The 18,913-nt window shown below is 36.7% G+C and overlaps 1 protein-coding gene across 3 annotated transcripts in view; it reads left to right on the top strand.

The window, feature by feature from the left end:
* Positions 1-18,913, top strand: part of ZNF608 (zinc finger protein 608) — an 86,432-nt gene that overhangs the window by 38,317 nt on the left and 29,202 nt on the right. For all 3 annotated transcript variants that reach the window (XM_018086172.2, XM_018086171.2, XM_008923280.3), the window contains exon 3: positions 495-750. In XM_018086172.2, coding sequence (XP_017941661.1) covers positions 495-750 — 256 coding nt within the window. The remainder of the gene's footprint in view (positions 1-494; positions 751-18,913) is intronic.

Below are 18,913 nucleotides of genomic sequence, written 5' to 3'. Positions count from 1 at the left end.
TATATTTGCTGCCATATGGATATTAGAACTGTTTCCACTGCTAATTTCCCTATGATGCACATGAAAGAATGGCATTTATGTCTTTGTACTGTCTTTATAAATGTTTTTTAAAATAGAAAATGAAGTTTCCAGTTGGCAAAATTAATTTCCATCCACAAATCAGTCTCTGTCAGCAACAAGAGAAAAGTGACCTTAATCTTTGTTTTAAAAATTTATTATTATTTTGTGCTAGCAGTCTATGACAACAGGGAATAGTCTAGTAGAAACTTAGCAAGTTGTCTTGTTAAGCATGATAGATATTTTTGTACTAAATTTTTCATGTGCAGCATTTGGTCTGATGTCAAAAAAATTGAACTCATAAGACTGAAATTACTTGTGATAGACCAAATCCCTGCATACAGAAATGTAGTCTCAGCAAACTAGGCTATTACTTTTTTTTTTTTTTTTTTTAACTCTCACAGCACCATTATAGTAAGTTTGTCTGTTGTTTTCAGGTTGATCCCCTGTTTACAGTGCCTGCACCTCCACCTCCGATTTCCAGCAGTATCACACCTCAGATTCTGCCTTCCTACTTTTCCCCATCTTCATCCAATATTGCAGCACCAGTCGAGCAGCTTTTGGTACGGACTCGTTCAGTGGGTGTAAATACTTGCGAGGTTGGAGTAGTAACAGAACCTGAATGCCTTGGACCCTGTGAGCCTGGGACCAGCGTGAACTTGGAAGGAATTGTGTGGCATGAAACTGAAGAAGGTAAATTGTTTTTTCCACTAGGTTTGTCTGTGAGATATGTTAAGAAGGAGGAGACTCTGCTGTATGTGCCTTGGTGCTAACTAAAGGCTTACTAGTCTGTTGGGGTGCCATTGTGTACAATGGCAGTCACAGCTTTATTAAGGCTCACCTAGTGAGTTTTTCTTTTAAAAACAAATGGCAGGTTTTTTATTATTTAAAGCAACTGTGTTTTCCAAATGACCTACCATGTAACCCAAGCTAACAATAGAATTGTTTCCTCTTGCTGTATTAAGAAAAGCATATGAAGAAATTGCTAGTAAAATAGCATAAATGTGCTATTTAAATATACATCATGAGGGTGTGTATATGTGATGGGAGTGGATATATGAATATGTTAGATGAAAACTTAGAAAGTTGAATATTTTGGAATTCAGACACTATGATAGGAAATGCCACCATTACATAAAAATAGAAGCCCCAGAGACCCCATGGAAATTTAAGTTGATGTGGTTATTGTTTGCATTTTGGTTATTTGAAATATAACAATTTAAGATGAAAGCATTCTTGCTTGAAGAAAAGTGTTCCATCTGGTGAAGAAGTGCTATTTAAACCAGAGTGATTTCTTTAATATCCTTTGAAGGCATTTGTCCAAGTAGGAGTGCTGGAGAGCTTTGGTTAACACTAAGCATTGATTTGCTATGAATTAGAACAAAGTAGGAAGAGGATTATGCTCTGATATGCAGATTTTTCCATTTTGGTTTTCAAAAGCTCATTATTAAAATACCAACTTTCTCCTGCTAAAAATACTGCATGTGTACACTAAATTTCTGCAATTTTTAGTTTAGTAATAGCATATGTCTCCATTTATACCTGTCTGAAAGTCTTCCTGTGATTTTTCTTATGTTGCTTTTGAGGATTATTTAATTTTTAGTGATCTACCTTCCTCAACAGTGAAAACAAGATTATTTACAAAATCATATAATGACAGAATACAGCACTGTAATGCTTCATGATAAATCCTGACATGCTTCACACCATATGCAAAATGGTATTTGGTCCTTTGCAGTGATATATAAGACCTCACCAAAGTGCTCTGCACTGTCCTTTCAAAAATCAATAGAGTCAGATTTACTTGCTTTTATATGCTTTCATCCATCCATCTTTCTCTCTGTGTATGTCTACAGCAGATTCATAAGGCAGATTGATCCTTTTAGATTGTTTTTAAAGCACAGTATAAATTCTGTTTTAAAATATCCCTGCAGAGATGACTGCCCTTAGCAACTGCAATCTTCCTTGACTGGCCTGCATTAACCAGAGTTGGAATGTGTGGGCGTTAACTATGTTGACATGAAAGAGCAGTAGCTGTTAATAGTGTTATTCTTGCTGAATAAACTAAACTTCTGACCCCCACTGAATTTAAGAAGCCTTCCTTGCGAGTGGTTTGGCACCAGAAATGAAGTATTAAAAAAGAGTTGCATTCTGGTCAGGATAACATTCCATTTAGCAGTATCTCATCACTCTACTGGTTTAAAAACTCTTGTTAGTTAATGGGAATTAACTACCTCAGCTTTTTCCTAGTTTGTCTAAAAAAATTTTCTGAAACAACTCAGTTCAATGATGGCATGCTTGAGCGAAACAGTTTTGAATGTGCCTGTTTTCACAGCTTTACAAATACTGTTTGGCAACACTGCAGCTATGAGTGACTACAAATACAGATAAAACGGGATTCTAAAATACTCTAGAAATATAGCTAGAATGTAGTTTAAGAGACTGAAGATAATTGATATGATTTCATATTGTGTGGTTGGTACTGTGCTCTTTGTGTTTGACTGTTTCAGACCCTGCTGACTGAAGAAAATAACATAAATTTGACTGTTTATTCCCAATGTTCACAATCAACACTGCATTATGAAAAATGAATTCCTAATGATCATTTTTGCATTTTAATTAAGTTTTGATGTTTAGGGCACACATATATGTATATATTTAGCTGAATTCAAATTTTCTGACATGTTCGTGAAAGCACTAATAGCAGCTTGCATGAAGCCATTTCTGCCAAATTCTAGGAAACAGGGTGCAGATGGGTCTTCTATTCATCTTTAAGAGAAAAAAGATTATCAGATATTCATTTACTCTAGTTATGATATTGATTTTAGGGCAGAACATGACCTTTCCTAAACTGGTGTAAATTCAGATTACTCTAACTAAAATCTTTGTAATTAGGCACATCTAAAACCATCTTGATGTTCATAATGACCAACTAACATACAAATTTCTTCTATGATGTTAATATGTTTCTATGGTGTTCACTCCCTTTACTGCTTTTGAAAACTTAATAAAAACATGTATAATCTGACGTTTCTCTAGCTGGCTATATATCTGATAGCTTTTTAACATAAAACAATTCTAGAAAGCTAAGGTATGAAAATTCCTAATCTTGGCTTGTGTTTTGAGATATTGGAATTGTTCTTTCTCTGGTTTAGCTACTCTGTGTAAAATGAGTTGTGAGGTGGTAGGAATAGGCTTGTAGGATGTCTGCATCTGTGGCATATAAGAACTGTGAACCTAATGTGCTGCTGAGCAGCCTTCATGTGCTGCAGCAACTAGGTGTGGGAATGCAAATACAGACAGGATGTGGTGAATCACAGCTTTTACAAAAAGAATAATAGAGTGAATGTAGAAAGATCATAGAATCGACCGGATTGGAAAAGACCTCCAATATCATCAAGTCCAACCCTTGATCCAACTCCCCTGTGGTTACTAGACCATGGCACTAAGTGCCACATCCAGTCTCATCTTAAAAACCTCCAGGGATGGTGAATCCAGCACCTCCCTGGGCAGCCCATTCCAATGTCTTGATTACTCTCTCTGTAAAAAATTTTTTCCTAATATTCAACCTAAACCTCCCTTGACACAGCTTAAGACCATGCTCTTGTCCTAAAATCAAATAGTTTATGTAGAACTCATTATTAGCATAGATGTAATATATACTTCATAGAAGAGAAGGCATATACTGAGAATTTATGTTATGAAGGTATGTGAAATAATGACTTTTCTTTTAGGTGTGTTAAACAAGTAGTCATATTCTGTTGCATTTGTTCTTTGAGGTCAGAAAAAGGAGTATATTTGGATGTACTAGTCATATTTTTAAGATAATCACTCCAAGGGAGGGGTAGGGGAAGAAAATAATTTTGGATTTCAGACGAAACTGTGGAAGATTAAAAAGAGCATTGTTACTACAACTCTTTACATTTATTGCACACCCGTCTATTCAGTTAACTTGATTTAATAAATCAGACCTTTTTTTCCAGGGTGTTTTAATCCTAAAATGCTTAGAGGAAAGCTGGCATCTGAAGTCTGTGACATTTAATTACAAAGGTTGGTAACCATAGCTGGTTACTCATATAATTGACTGAGACTGCTGGTTATCATGTGGGTATTTCTCAGTTGCTCTACTAAGTTATGTAGTGTTTAATTTCTACATGTGTATACTGTAGGCATTGTCGTCTGCATAACAATCTTGTTTGGATATAACTTGATAATGTTTCCAAAGTGAAGTTAATGGCGTTAAAAAAGAGCATTGAAGGAACTAGCTGAGGTTTCCCTATAGCAGAGGAATAAAAAATTGTTATAGGCAAGTCAACTTGAAACTGGCAGGTGATGCGGATATTTGACACCAGAAACCATGGTGCTGTAAAAGTCCTTCACAATAAGCAGCTTGGTAGTGTTAATTGGAGTGTGTATTTTGGTTTGTTTGGTTATGTTGATTCTCTGGGAAACAGCTGCTAAAAGTCTGTATTGTTATAATGAGAAAAAAGGTTTATCTAGGATCGGGTACTTACTAAATCATGTAATTACCTTCTGGGAAAACAGATTGAAGAGAACATTAATTGTTTCTTACTGCCTGGAGGAAAAAAAAATGACCCAGAAAAAAAGGGAAACTGCCAACAAACTTTCTGAATTGCTTAGAGCTCACTTTTTGGCTTAGCTTGCCCTAGGTCATGTCCTGTTTTTGGTTCTACATCAAGTAGTAAAGTCTGCCTTTAGAAGTGAGAAGCGCTAGTTCTGATGATGTCTTGTTTTCTTGAAATCTGTGTAGGAGACAGCCATCCGTCACCTTGCTGCCTTTGGGTGCAGAACAAGCTGCCTACGTGCGGCATCGGAGTTCTCTTGTTGCTGCACTGACATTCTTCCTCTTTTTGCAGTTTCGGGTACAACCTGCTTTTGTTCAGTAATAAATAATGGGGAAATTAGTTGTATATTTTAAAGGGTCATCTTATTGGGGTTAGCTTGTTGACAAATACAAGAAACAGGAATCTTCTGGATCTCAGAAATCTCAGATGGGTTCATCTCCAGAGTATTCCAAATTTATCATAGCCTCAGTTCTGACACTATTTTGCAGAAATTTTCAGTAGAAAGGAGAAGGCTTTGATGACAAAGAGGCATGCTGATACTTGTGTGTATGGTTTCCCAGCCTGCCACTTTTGCAACTAATATGCATAGATGTTTTGAAAACATATCTATTGCACAGAGCTGATGTGGATTCCTTCCTGCCTTACTATGTGGCCTTAGTTTTGCAAAAACTGCTTTAAAAGAATGGTCTGTTTTGAATGTCTTTGGTTAGATATGCATTTGTACATGTGTATATGAGTAAGGGTGTGTAGATGTCAATAGAGACAGAATTAGAAGAATGAGAGGTAGTCTGACAGCCTGTTATTCCTGTTAGCCATTTTTGTGGTTTAACAACCACATTTTCTTCCTTTCATAAATACAAAGGCATGATGAAACAATGAAACTTGTAATATTGAAAGCCATGTCAAATATGTAAGGAAACAAATGTAGACATTAAAAAGTTTTAAAAAATCTGTTTTATCAAAGAACATTACAACAATTCATAGAAATTCAGAGAAACATGATTAAATCACAGCTGTTGTCTTGAGCTCAATCAAGGTTTATTGAGAGAGGCAATATCCTTTATTAAACCAAGTGATACAGTTGTAAAAAACAGATACTCCTTTAGACAGGGTGCATTTATATTCTCTCCTTTCTGTGTGATCTAGACCATTGCTTGCTGTGTACAACGAGTGGAAGTTTGGTCTTATTAACCACCATATTTAGTTCAGAATTGAAAGACAGTGGGTATATGTATATGACAGAAGCATAAAGTTAGACATTGTTCAAAAATGAGGCTTTGTTATGTCCATGTTGCAGAGAAGTGGTCTGTGGAGAAAGTAGTGGTTTTTGGCTAGCTACATTAACAGAACACCTAAAACACAGCTATTTTCTAGTGTCGTATGAGTCATCTGCTGACCCAGTATCAACGTCGACCAGTATCAAAATGTCATCTATTCAGAAAAAGCCTTTACATGTATTTATATTTTGAGATGTTTTGTTTAATTTTTCCTCTTTCTACTGTTTGTGATACCAGACCCAGTAAATCAATGGATTTAAGGAGACTGAGATACAAGATTCTTTATAGACTTAAAGGCACTTGGAGTCTGACACCTAGTACGCGTTACACAGAAACTAGTAACAGAAGAGAAATGGGCTGAATCTCACAATGGGAAGCCACACTCTGGCATAAAAAGGTTTGTGGTTTATGGAGGCTCTATGTGCCTTACAAAAGGAGTCTGGAGATTGCACTTTAGTACACAGACTATCTGAGAAAAGTTTCAAGAGTTTAATGTTACAGGATTCAGACTGCAAGACGGATTTAGCTGTAGTTAAAAATCTCAACAGCATGCCCGACCTTATCAGAGTATTTAGGGACATGTTTAAGGACATAAATTCTGACATTGTCCTGTAACTAGCTTCTGCACCGTTTCTCATGAACTTCTTTGAAGTATACAGTGCTGGCTGGTGTTTGAGGTAAGGAGTGCAAAAATAGACTACAAGTCTGTTTCTATCTAAAGTAAATGAAGCAAATGGTAATTTTAGAGTATCCACAGAAGCCCCTCAAATGGTTTTAAGCCACTGGGACTAACTATGAACCAGGTGCACATGGTTGTGATGTGACTCTAATGAGTTGCCATGAATCAGCTGGGCTGTGGTAACCAAACCTTTGCAGGCTCTTTGTTCATAGCAAACAGTAGATAAATCATGTCAGCGTAAACCCTCTCAGTGAAGAAGAAATGCAGAACAGGTTATGGATGGTCTCTGCTGGTAGAGGAAGGGAGATATGTGTCTGATAGGAAATATTTTTACTTCCTTGAGTTTAATTTTGATTCTTTTGCAAAACACTTCTTTTTCCAAAAATGTTCAATTAGTCATTCATTTAAACATAAATTTAAGTTTAAAGCTGTTTGTCTAGGTAATGGAAAGCATCACAGATTAGTGAAGATCTGTAAAAGAAAAAGAAAATAAAAGAAAAAAAAAAGAGTTGAAAGCAGAACCACTGCTATTTCTTAGTCCGGCAGAGAGATTATGCTAGCTCATCACTTCTTCCATTCCTTCCTAACACCATTGATTCAGCTTTCTGAAGACTGCAGACCAACCCTGGAAGAAAATCACTTAGGAAATTTGTGCTGTTAAATGTTAAATTTGGTATTTAAATGTCAGTGTTCCTTCTTGAACATAAATGCACCACAGGGTCTAACTAGTGCTAGTCCTTCAGCTTTGTTTAGAGAGGCTGCATGTCTCTATTACATGGAAGGATGTGAAATTTGTTTACTCCCTAGTGCTTCTCTTGTTGCTTCACTCTTAGGAGTACTGATTTAATGCTAAGCAGAGCATAGCCAGAGTACAGTCATGATAACTGACCAAAAATATCAGAAGTGTCGTATTTACCCTGGGTAGTAATGGCCAGCTTATCTAAAAGGACCTTGCAAATGCCATATTTTACAAACTCAGTGAGAAACTGGGTGCAATTCTCTTGGTATAACCCAAAGCAGAGAATGAAAAAACTTAACAAATTCCAGACAGTGCTTACATAAAACTGTGGATATTACCAGACTGCTACAGAGGAAGACTCCCCGTGCTGCTTGTACATACATAGAAAATTTTTCCTTTTACAAACAAGCATATGGGAGCAGGGAGGGTGCCTAGAAAAACGAAGGAGGATAATTGAGATTGGAAACATTTGCTTGGGGCTATTTGAATGTGAAACTGAGCCTGCTGGAGCAGTGAGGTTATGAACACTGAAGGAGTTGCTTTAAGAAAAGCAACAGTTTTGAGCATTTACTGCTCAAAAGTGAAATCTCAACAGCAGTAGATTGCTTCGAAGTGAGACTGTTCCAGTACATACTTGGAACATGTTTGGATTTGTAGATAGCAGGGGGAGAGATGACTGCTAATGAAGTGTGTATGTGTGCAAGTGTTTTCTTACTAAATAAATACCACTAGAGTAAGGGGTGAAGCACAACTGAAATGGCATATTTAGTTGGTGTGGTTCAGGGATTGAAACACTTATTTAAAATTGTTCTCACAGTCACTCTTAATTTTGTGCATACTTTTAGTTAGGACAAGCTGTTATGTGCCAGTTTTGTTATGTTCCAAACCAGTGCCAGTCTTGTGCAGTGGTAAATGAGAGGTTCTCTCAGTTGCTGGACTACATGTTTTTACTAATACAGACTAATATAAAATTGCAAAATAATCCTTTTTTTCCTCTGTTTCAGGCTACGTAGTGAAAAGTTGCCTTTAGCATCGTGACTAGCTTTCCTGTGTAAGATCAGTGTCTGATCTAACATGCAGCTCTTCATTTTTTACAAAGAGTGGAAACTTATATTTTGTCATCCTGAGGGATATTCATAATTCTTTCCAGTTATTACTGATGTACTACTAACTTTTGGTAATTTTTGGTAGCAAGTGGCAATCCCAAAAGCGGAAGGAAAAACTCAATTTAAAATTTTTGAACAGTGAAGAGCTTTTTGACCTTTAGAGTTAATAAAAAATTACGTCTTATGTTTTTATTCTAAAGGAAGGAGACAGGAAACGTAAAGGTTGAAAATGTAGAGGTTGAGGGTGAAGAAAAAGAATACATATATATAAAAAGAAAAGCTCAAGGCAAATACTTTCTTGATTTAGTCCAGATCTAGACTAAATCTAGATCTAGATTTACTAAAGCTAGTGTTGCAATGGAAAATACAATTGAAGTTCATTGATCTTAAATCCCCAAGGGCCATGAAATTTAGTGTTAAAAGAACCGCAGAAGTATCTGGGATAGAAAACAAAAGACCAGTATTAGAGCACTTTGCTTTAATTTGGGTTTTATTTCTTTTTTCTAAGGAGAATCAACTAAAGCAAAATCACTTATGTGTCCATCAAAATTAACACTGGTTTGTATTTACTAGCTTCAAATTTAAATCTCAAAGGAATTTAAAGGGGATATAGCTATGGAAATAAAAGGCTGCAGAATTAATTTCTAAGGGCAGATTTTACCACTCTTATTAAAGATTTAATCAGAATAAAAAAGAATATTTAAGAAAAACCTTCTTTTCCCCTTCTTTTTCTTCCCCTTGTTGTGAGATGTCAGTTACTTCTTAAGCTTAGTTGGTATGTTTACTAGGGCTTTGCTTGGGGCAGTATTTTAGTGTATTTAGTGTTTTGTTTGAGTTTGTTGTTGTTTCTATTTGAGGGTTAGAGGCGGATCAAGCCGTTTGCTATTTCTCTAGTGATTTAGCTAATAGTGTAAACATCTCCTTTAATAAAATGGAACTGACATTAGTTGTCAGGAGATGGCAGTTCTGCAGCCAGACCCTAACACTGAGGATAAATGTTGTGGAGAATCAGTTTCAAGCAGGGGTAGTTCCAGATCAATCTTCAATTAATCTAGAGGTGTTTTTTTTTTTTTCCCCACAGTCACTTAAAACTTCTGCATTTAAGTACGTTGAGACAAGTAATTACGTTTTACTGCCTATTTACTTTCCCCTGCAGTGACTGAACCTGTACTTCTTAACCTTGCATTCATACAGAGCTGCCTTTTGTGGGTCTTTGGAAGCCCAAGGCTATGTGATCTGCTCTAGCTGGGATTTAGAAACAGTAAGAAGAGTCTCGGGTTTCACTAAAGGAGCTGTTTTCCTTAGGGAAGAGACAAGCTGATGTCAACTTTTAGCAGAGTATGACTTCTAATGTGTTAGGGATTTTAAAATGAAGCTTACTTTATAGGTTATCCTCTACAGTTTTATGAAAGTCCTGAAAGTTATGACTGTAGGTTCTGTGGAGAAAGTTTTGCAATAAACTAATATTGCTTCTTGAGAAATTTTGTTCAAATGTTACCTGTGACAGTGAAGCCAGTACAAGTTTGTTTCCATCCAAGCCAGTTTCATCCAGAAGAACCACTAGCTATTGGTAGACTTCATGTAGCTTTAGAGTAAAAAGAATCACTGGTTACAAGACTGAGCAATTTAAAAAAAAAAATATTTTTTCCTCTGTTGCAGCAATTCCCAGCTAGAGACCTATGTTTAGAGGTGATAAAATCTGAAGGAAAGACAGTGCTACTAGTGTTCATTACTTAACAAAAATCAGATTATTTTTGTTGAATTCTGAAAGACAGAATGGCATTTCCACATAGCCTGCACACACTTGAGAAAGCCTTTCACTTCACCACTATTATGTGAAAGAAAAAGTTTTCCCTGATAGTCTTATAAAAATTGAGAATTCAGCATTTTTAAGCAAAGCAGACATGTGTGACTTTTAAGTGGTAAAATAATTTAGTTCTCTGACAGTAGCTAATTTTTGAGCTTTCTCAAATTCATCAATTTTTTGCAAACCCCATCTAGGCTGCACTTCTTCCAGGGTGCAGGGCTACTTAAGGTGAGAGTGAAAGATCTTGGGTTTAAAATACAGTGACATAGTAGTTTATTCATTAAACTGGCTAGTCAAGGTTGGTTACAAACAGATTTATCTGGGAAAGTATTCAAACATACTTCAGGGGGGAGAGAAAATGTGGCAGCAGTGGTGTCTTCCCATCCTCCCAAGTATTAATGGAAGGCTGAGATATCTCCACAGTGTTTGGGCTTCTGCTGGCCAGTGCACAGGGGGCGTTTATTGTACCACAGGCATTTTCATCCAGTTCAGCTCTTTTGGAAATTTCCTAACTTCCGGGTTTTTTTTCTTTTTTCTTTTCTTTTTTTTTTCTTTTCCTCCTTTATTTTTTCTTTCTTTCTTTTTTTGTTGTGTGTGTATCCTGAAAGCTGGAGAGAACTGATTTCCTTGAATTTTCCTTATTCCAGCACTTCAATTCTGGTGGCCTCAGCGGCTGCAGTCTTATGCCAAAGTACTACTTCTTGCTGAACAGGGAAACTGTAGGTGCCATGGAACCTGAGATGGATTTTAAATGATTGCATCTCCCCTGCGAACACATTCCTGTTGACAGTGGAAATGAAGTTGTATAGCATTTTAGTAATTTATTTCATGATACCCACTGAAGGGTTTTCTACCAGAACTGACAGTCAGTTTCTCCCTTGGATAAAGATTAAAGGTGGCACAGAGATTCAAATTTATCAACTGGTGCATTTTTATGAAACGTGAACGAGTAGGCTAACACCATTTCTTTTTACTTTGATTCTGCCCACACAAGTGGCACATGAAATTAGTAAAAATAAGGGGGAAGAGGGACTCTTGAGGGGCAGGAGCGAATCTGTTCTTGGTTTTGCTTCGAGGCAGTGGGTGGTGATTGCATTACAAATGGTTCTGTTGCTCTAGACAAGCAAGTGACAGGAAATGACTTAGAGAAAATGTTTTTGTATCCCCAAAGCGTTATCTTTGAGAAGCACAGTTAGTAATGCTGTTGTGAAAAGAAACTTCCATTTGGACAGACAGCTTGATGTAGGCAAAGCTGCTAATTTGTTTTCAGCTTCAAGGAGATTTAGAGTCTTTGCATCTTTGGCAGTAACACACAATGTAATTGTTTCCCTTCCCCTTAATCTTCAGCCTAGATGTATTGGCTTAATGTAGCTAGGAAAGGCTGGAATGTTGACTGTCTTTGCTGCACCAGATAGCTTATCCTAACAGGCGAGGAGAAGTTATTCCAGGACTCTTGACTTTCTAGTGTGTGAGGAGAATGCTTACTGTTCTTTTCATCATTACATCTAGTGGCAGAAATGCTGTTGCTCAGAATGGAAAATAAATTATTGGGTATGAAAGGAGGTGGCAGAATTAATGTTCTTGCACTGGCAATGTTACTCAGTTATTGGGGGCTCTCTGTAAATAACAGCTTTGCTTTCGTCTATTTTCTGCCTTTTTCTTTCACAGAAGTAATTTTGTAACACTACAATTTTTAAGTAGTTTAAAAAAAACCTAACTGTGCACCGGCAGATTTGTTTGCATTCCTATTACTCAGTTTGGCATTGTTTGTGGGCAGCAGCTGCTTACACTTTTGGAATATGTGCCATTAACATACCATTGGTTTAAACCTAGCTCAATTCACCAAAACTACAATCTTCAGAGAAGGAATATAGCACATCATGGTGCAATTAAAATATTTAGTCAATCCAGTAGTTAAGCTTGGGTCAGCTTTGAAGGGCAAATTTCATTGCTGGGATACATTCTTGGCTATGAATGAATGCATGAATAATCTGTCTTTGAACCTTAAGATGCACAATAGACACAATAACTCTTGAGTTGAACTCCTGAGAGTGGTTGATTTATGGGCAGCTGTTGAAAGTGCTCCCAGTAAAATTATTTTTTAATCTGTGAAGTAGAAACCTGTAGTATATTAATTACTGTATATCATTGCAATGTAGACAGAAAAAAGCTGTGCATGTCTTTACGACACATTTTTAATTTATAGATTAAGAGGAAAAAGTAATGATTCTGACATGGTACATTGCCATAAACCAAAAATCACTTGTCAGGGCTCCACCAGCCAAATAGCTGAAGGCATTGTTGACCTCAACTGCTCAGCCAGTTGATCTGTGTAAGTTACCTTCCATTTAGCAGAGGCAACAGCAGGGATTGTGTGTTCTCCCCAGTGCCAGGAAGTTCACAAACCTCATAAGCCAGGTCTAGTTTCATTTACATTAATGTTGTGACCAAGGATCTGACACACATTGCTCCTTTCCCTGCTCCAAGGTCCATAGCCTCAAGCAAAGGGCTGGGGCTCATGTACAGGAAGGTGTAACATTCACTTTGGCCAAGTTGATCTGCTGGAGGGCACCGTTTGCTAAAAGAATGAGGATGTCTCTTGTGTGAACAGCAACAGTGGCCTGGCACAGCGTCTTTTTAGTCCTGGGGAGGAGGGAGCTGTTTTTGACTCAATACTGCTTTCTAAGCTATTGTGTCTACATTGCAAAGTGCTGGCAATGTTTATTGATTGTTTTAAGACATTTTGTATTATAAAAATTGTGTCATGGAAGCTGGTTTTTTTAGCTAATTCTAAGAATTTGTTACAGAAGGAGCAATTTGATATTATTTTCTTTCAGCTAACAGGCCAAGCAGATGGGAAAGCAGACCTGGAGTAGTTTTGCTGGCTGGCTGCCACAATTCTGTAAATTTTGAGTTGTATGGATATGTAACAGTTTTATTTTTCCCTTTTTGGAAATGTATGCCTGTAAGTCTTCGGGAAATTAATCACTGGTTTCCTGTGAAATGTGCACTTTTGAAACAAATGTTGTAGCAGTGTGCCATGCAGACTCTGTGTTGTGTCAATTAGGAAGTGTGACATCAGCAAACTCCATAGACTGTTAAAGGCTAAAGCACTTTTCAAAGCATCATTCCTTCACAATTCTCTGGAGAAAGGATTAAAAAATGACAGAAATTTGAACTGCAGTACAGTATAGAGTTATTGTTTGCCTTTGCCACTGAAAAGGCACAGGGCTTGTAATTCTACCCAAATGAGATTTTTAATGCCATTTGAGTTACACTATTTTGTCTTTGAAATTAATAAGACATTCAGATTTTCAAACCTGTATTAATAACTGTGAGTTGATCAAAGCTTGGAAATCCTAAATTTAACATTCCACAGAGGGAAAGAAGAAAAATACAACCCATGTTTCAACTTTGGGCTCTCCCATCACTTCGTACCACTCCCTGCATCTCCACAGCAGAATGACCAGCAAGAAAAGAGTTACTTAAGCATTTATTAACTGTGGTATTGATGATGACATAGCCACTAATTACACACCGAGAGAGCTACATTTAACAGTAAAAAATGCTAGGGTTTTAAGCACATGACTGACAGCCTGGGTCATAGTTCTTTTTTTGTAGCTTTTTCCCTGGAAATTTAAAGAACTCAGATTCTTACTGCTCAGCATTTGGATCTTCGAGATCAAAAGGCCTTTCCTTCAAAGAGTTTCATGTTGTTATTTAAATGGTAATTGGATCTATCCTCCGTTTGACTTGTGAGCATTTTAACTTTAGTAGACTTGGGATTTTCATTATTTTCAGTTCTGTGCTTCTAACGGAGGAGGTGATTTGGGGAATGACAAACATTAAATGCAAATTTGGAAGCTAGTTACTAGAGACAAGAGCTGATAATTTTTGGGAACGGATATAAGCTAATTCAGCAACATGTGCTCCAGAATGAGTGATTTTGCTGCTGTAATAATCTGTCGCTTTTTTACTGGTGACTTTTGCACCTAGAGTAGTTCCTTACTGACAGGTGAATGTTTCTGTATGATGTGAATTGTGAAGTAGACATAAATTATGGGGTTTGTTGAACTATTTGCCTGCAAAATTATGATTTAATATGGTACTCTCTGGAGAGAAGGTCATGGCCACAAAACTGATCTCCAGGGAGGCAGTGCTTAAAGACAAGTAATCTTTGGTGTACACCTTCTACTGTAATCTTCAGTACTTTCTGGTGTAGAAAAAGTAATGGTCTCGTCATGTATTTGGGAGACAGAACCAACATTTTGCTTTACTTCATACTCGCTCTTTACTGAATTGGACTTCAGTTCCTCTGTTGTTCAGTTTATTCCTTCAGCTGCCTGTGTGATTAAGAAACATGAAAACTGCTATCCTTGTTATCCAGGAAAGACTAAAATACTTTCCCCGACAAATGTATTGCTGTCTGATATCACTGTTGTCAGCGTACAAAGAACTGCTACTGAAGAGCATGATGAGACATAACTGCATTTCCTGTGCTTGATGACTTGGTTTATATTTTACTTGAGGGTGACCCCAAAACACCCTCAGGTATAATTACTGTTTAAGTGGCTAAACTGTATTCAGGATTAAAATGTCTTTATGCTAAACATTTAACAAGAACCTGCAGACCTGCTTCAGAGAAACAAATAGTTGAACGTGACAGTTTTCAAAATGCAACAATACAATTTTTACACGTAAAGGAAAGAGGCATCTGCAGAGTCTACAGAGAGGTCTTTGTGTTGGTGGTATAGCACTAAGGGCTGCATTAAGAACCTCTGGTGTTTTCTAATAATGTTAGATGTATCTTCCTATTGACAAGTTTATTTTCTATCGACTTTAGACCACCCAGCATCACATCTAACCTGCAGCCGTTTTTCCCCTGCAGTCTCTTTCCTACCCTCCCCCAAATGTATGGTGCATGTGTATTCATGGTTTTGCTTTCTATTCACGAAGGTATCCAGCTGGGAAAATATAGTGTGTACAATACTTTCTGCCTTCAACTGACGTTTCTCATAAATTGCAACAGAAACACTGCTATCAGCAGCTAAATAGCAGGTAGAATACAGCTCTACATAGCAAGTCTCAGCAGGACACAGAAACTATGGTTACCAAATTTCCAAAGAGAAAAGGTGGTGAGGGAGAGTTTCTATATAAGAATAAAATAACTGGGGAAGGGGGATGAGACACATTTAAATTGGCTTCATTGAAAGCTGCCTTTTTAAAAAAAGGGCTTATAGGGGCTGACTCAGTGGCTTCAGCATTCGCTTTTTGCTGAATTGTTGTTTTAGAAGACCTCACAAGAGGTTTCTATTATAAGCAGTGCAAAACAGTCTTTCCTAGTTGGTCCTTAAAAAAAACCCTACCCTCCACACCTATTCCTTCAAATACTTTTTGGAAAATACGTCATACTTAACTGCTGCTGTAGTATAAGGTGTTTATGATAGAAAGGCTGGGTCAGCCACAATGCATTTATGCAGGAAATACAACTTTGGTGGAAATAGGCTAGTAAATAGCATTATGTTCCTAATCACAGGATTTAATAAGTTTCCATTTTGCCCTCAACTATGTTTAAACCCAAATCTGCAAAAGGTTAAAAAACAACCTCACAGCATAGCTTAGAAAATATATCACAGTACTGATTTAGGTTTTTTAGGTCTTTTTCATGTCTGGGTTTTAATTGTTGTTTAGTTGGTTTTGTTGTTGTTCTTTTTTTTTTTTTTTTTTAGTTGATTGGGGAGGGTATTAAGTCAGCTGAGATCTTGTTTATCTTTGGTAGGTCTGTTCTTTTTGACCATGGCAGAAAGGACAGGAAATAATGATCTTAAATTGTGGCAGGAGAGATTAAAGCGAGACATTAGAAAAGCATGTCTAACAGCAAGGATAATGAGGCTGTGAGTCTATCAGCTTGTGCAGTCTTCCATTAGTAGAAAACTTATAAGAACATTTTTTAGGATAAATAGTGATACTGCTTCAGAAGTGGGAGGGGTGGACTGATCCTCTTAGCTAAGTCCTCTTAGCTCTGTAGTCCAGTTCAGAGATCAGGATAGTTCATAATTTATTCTGTGTTTGGTTTCATTTTTGTTTAGTTGATTGGTTTTTGTTTGGTTTGGGGGGGTTTTTGTTTGTTTGTTTTTTGTTTGTTTTGGGTTTTTGTTGGTTTTGTTTGTTTGTTTGTTTGTTTTACTTCTCACATGGGGATTTCCTAAGCAATTAGGACATGGTGTGTCACCTTCTTTCTTTTTTTTTAGATTTAAAATTAGTTGAAGAGAATTACTGAAATATTTTAAAATGACCACAAAAAGGAAATTCTGCTGCTTAAACCAGGGCTATATATAAATTATAGCAGACAGCTATTAATCAAGGGCTCCTGGGAACCAAATATGGAACAGAGAACAGCTCTCTTATAGACAACCTAGTAATGAAGAGACCAACTGTTGAAATACAGCTGAAGGAAGAAGAAGGAGAGAGTGCAGGTACACTTTGCTGGACTGTTACCCCTATGCTTGGCTTAAGCTTTAATTTTTCATAGCAATACCTAGCTCGTAAATATCTCATTGTAATTTTGAAGGATGCTTCTCCAGTAACCTTTGCTTTTCCGTAACATAATCTTTTAAAGCTGTCTTATGAGCAATGAGGGAAGACAGTGTTACAAACATAGCACAGCACATTGAGATCCAAGAATATTATTGAGTCTGGGTGAGGCACATAAATAACACTAATCTTCCTTCTGAGAGGACAGCCATTTGGTTTCCGTTTGGAGAGTAACAAGGATGTATGACTCTTCTCCTTCAGTTTATCAAACTATTTTCAATGACATATTTTTCCAGCAGTAAATATTTATTAGCATTTTTGTTTGTTTATTTCTTTGAGGGGTATTGGTTGTATGCTGAGTTTTGCTTGGAGAGAAGAAAAAAGACAACTCTTCGAGGTCTCAGAGATATGGTCAGGTCTATTTTATTTATGCAATCTCTAAGACAGTTGGCAGACAGCCCTAAAGAGGCAAAATCTCACTCTTAGTCTTTCCACTTCGCTCATTCTTTCGTATCACCTACTGGTAATAGTATTTAAGGTTTTTCTAGTTCTATGTTGTTTTCCCTATAGCTGACTTCCCTGTGACAGAGAAAGAGTAATAGTGAGCTTTACCAATAATGTCCTCTTTGATTCATCATTCATTTGGGTTCTTTCTGCAGTTTTCCCTTGCACTCCTGAAGTTTTATGAAGTCTAAATATCTCATATGAATTTCTCAGTTGGTCTGCTATATACTTTTGTCAAAGAGCAGTTGTTATCCATTTGGTTATCTAACTGTGAATCTTCTTGGCAGTGAGCAACTGGCTTAGAAATACATTACATTTCTCTCTGTCTACAATCTTGAAGAAAAAGAGGATATTTTCTCATGGACAACAAGAGAAAAGCCCATGCTTTTCTGATAGTATTGAAGATAGATAGTTTACTAGTTTCCCATTGAGAAGACCTTGAAGAAAAGAGATCTTTAACCAAGAACACACAAATTTTGATTGTGACTGCTACATTCTCTAGGCAGGACACATGAGATGTAGAATCAGAAAAGTAAGTTTAAAGCAGTTTCATCTAAATACAATTTCATCCTTTATGTCTGCAGTGGCTATCATTGAGAATATCTGAAATCCAGATAAATTTAGATGGTTCTTTTTACAATGTCTTTGCTTTTAAAAACAGAGACCAAAATTGGCTTAGATCTTTTTGGAAGCATTATTCTTGAGTGTCATGGGACTGATAAATATGTAGGTAGGAAATCCTTTGGAGAGAATAAATTATCTTTCAACTCTCTGAATGTTTCTGATAGTCTTCTGCAGAGTCTCCTACAACCTGCTATCCATGGATGTGTGTGGCCTCATTTTCAGCAATTCTCAAATATACTAGAAGTGGATATACTTAACCCCTGATGACAGACATAACAGAGACAAAACTAGGTCTTAATTTATCTAAAACCCTGGCAGTTGATTTGGGAAATTTAAAAGTACTTGAAATAAACTTAGTGGTAATTTTGCATGGAATTATTTCTGAGCTACCTTAAAGTCATGTGCATTTACTTGGCTTAAGGATATTTTACTTCCACTTGCCAGTTTTTCAGGTTTTCCAGATTTGCCTTTTGTCATTTTTCATTTGATATACTGAGTCAAGTCTTTGCACTAGTCTTTAGATGATTAAAGATAATTAAAAAAAAAAATCAGTAAAAAAACCGTGAAACTTTTTGAAAGGAATGGTTGTTAAATTCATGTTTAGAAAATACAAATTATTTCATGAGAGTGCTTATACCTTCAGGATCCTATCAGTGTAAACAAAATATTAACAGTCTTTATGATCTCTTTGGTCAAGTTTGCATTTCTGATCGACCAAATGCAGATTTTGATGTTCTCAGAAATAGTTCTCATTCATGAAACAGTTTTATCAAGAAAAGGAAAAAAGGGCCTTTTCAGAGGACAGAAGCTAAAAGTAGTATAAGCTTGCAAAACTTAAGGAAAGTTAGAATGCATCTGTTGGGCAACAAGGAATTTTCGCCATAGAATCCTACTGTTTTTAAAACCTTCAAATGAAGGGTAAAGGTAGCAGCTTTCTACCAGCCTACCAATACTGACAGGTAGAAAGAGATCACAAAAACCTGATGTGGGTTTCTTTAGG

The sequence above is a fragment of the Manacus vitellinus genome, unplaced genomic scaffold, assembly GCF_001715985.3.
Source record: "Manacus vitellinus isolate BGI_N305 unplaced genomic scaffold, ASM171598v3 scaffold_9_pilon, whole genome shotgun sequence".
Lineage (NCBI taxonomy): Eukaryota > Metazoa > Chordata > Aves > Passeriformes > Pipridae > Manacus > Manacus vitellinus.
The sequence above is the reverse complement of the archived record's forward strand: the minus strand, read 5'-3'. Positions and strand labels throughout refer to the sequence as shown.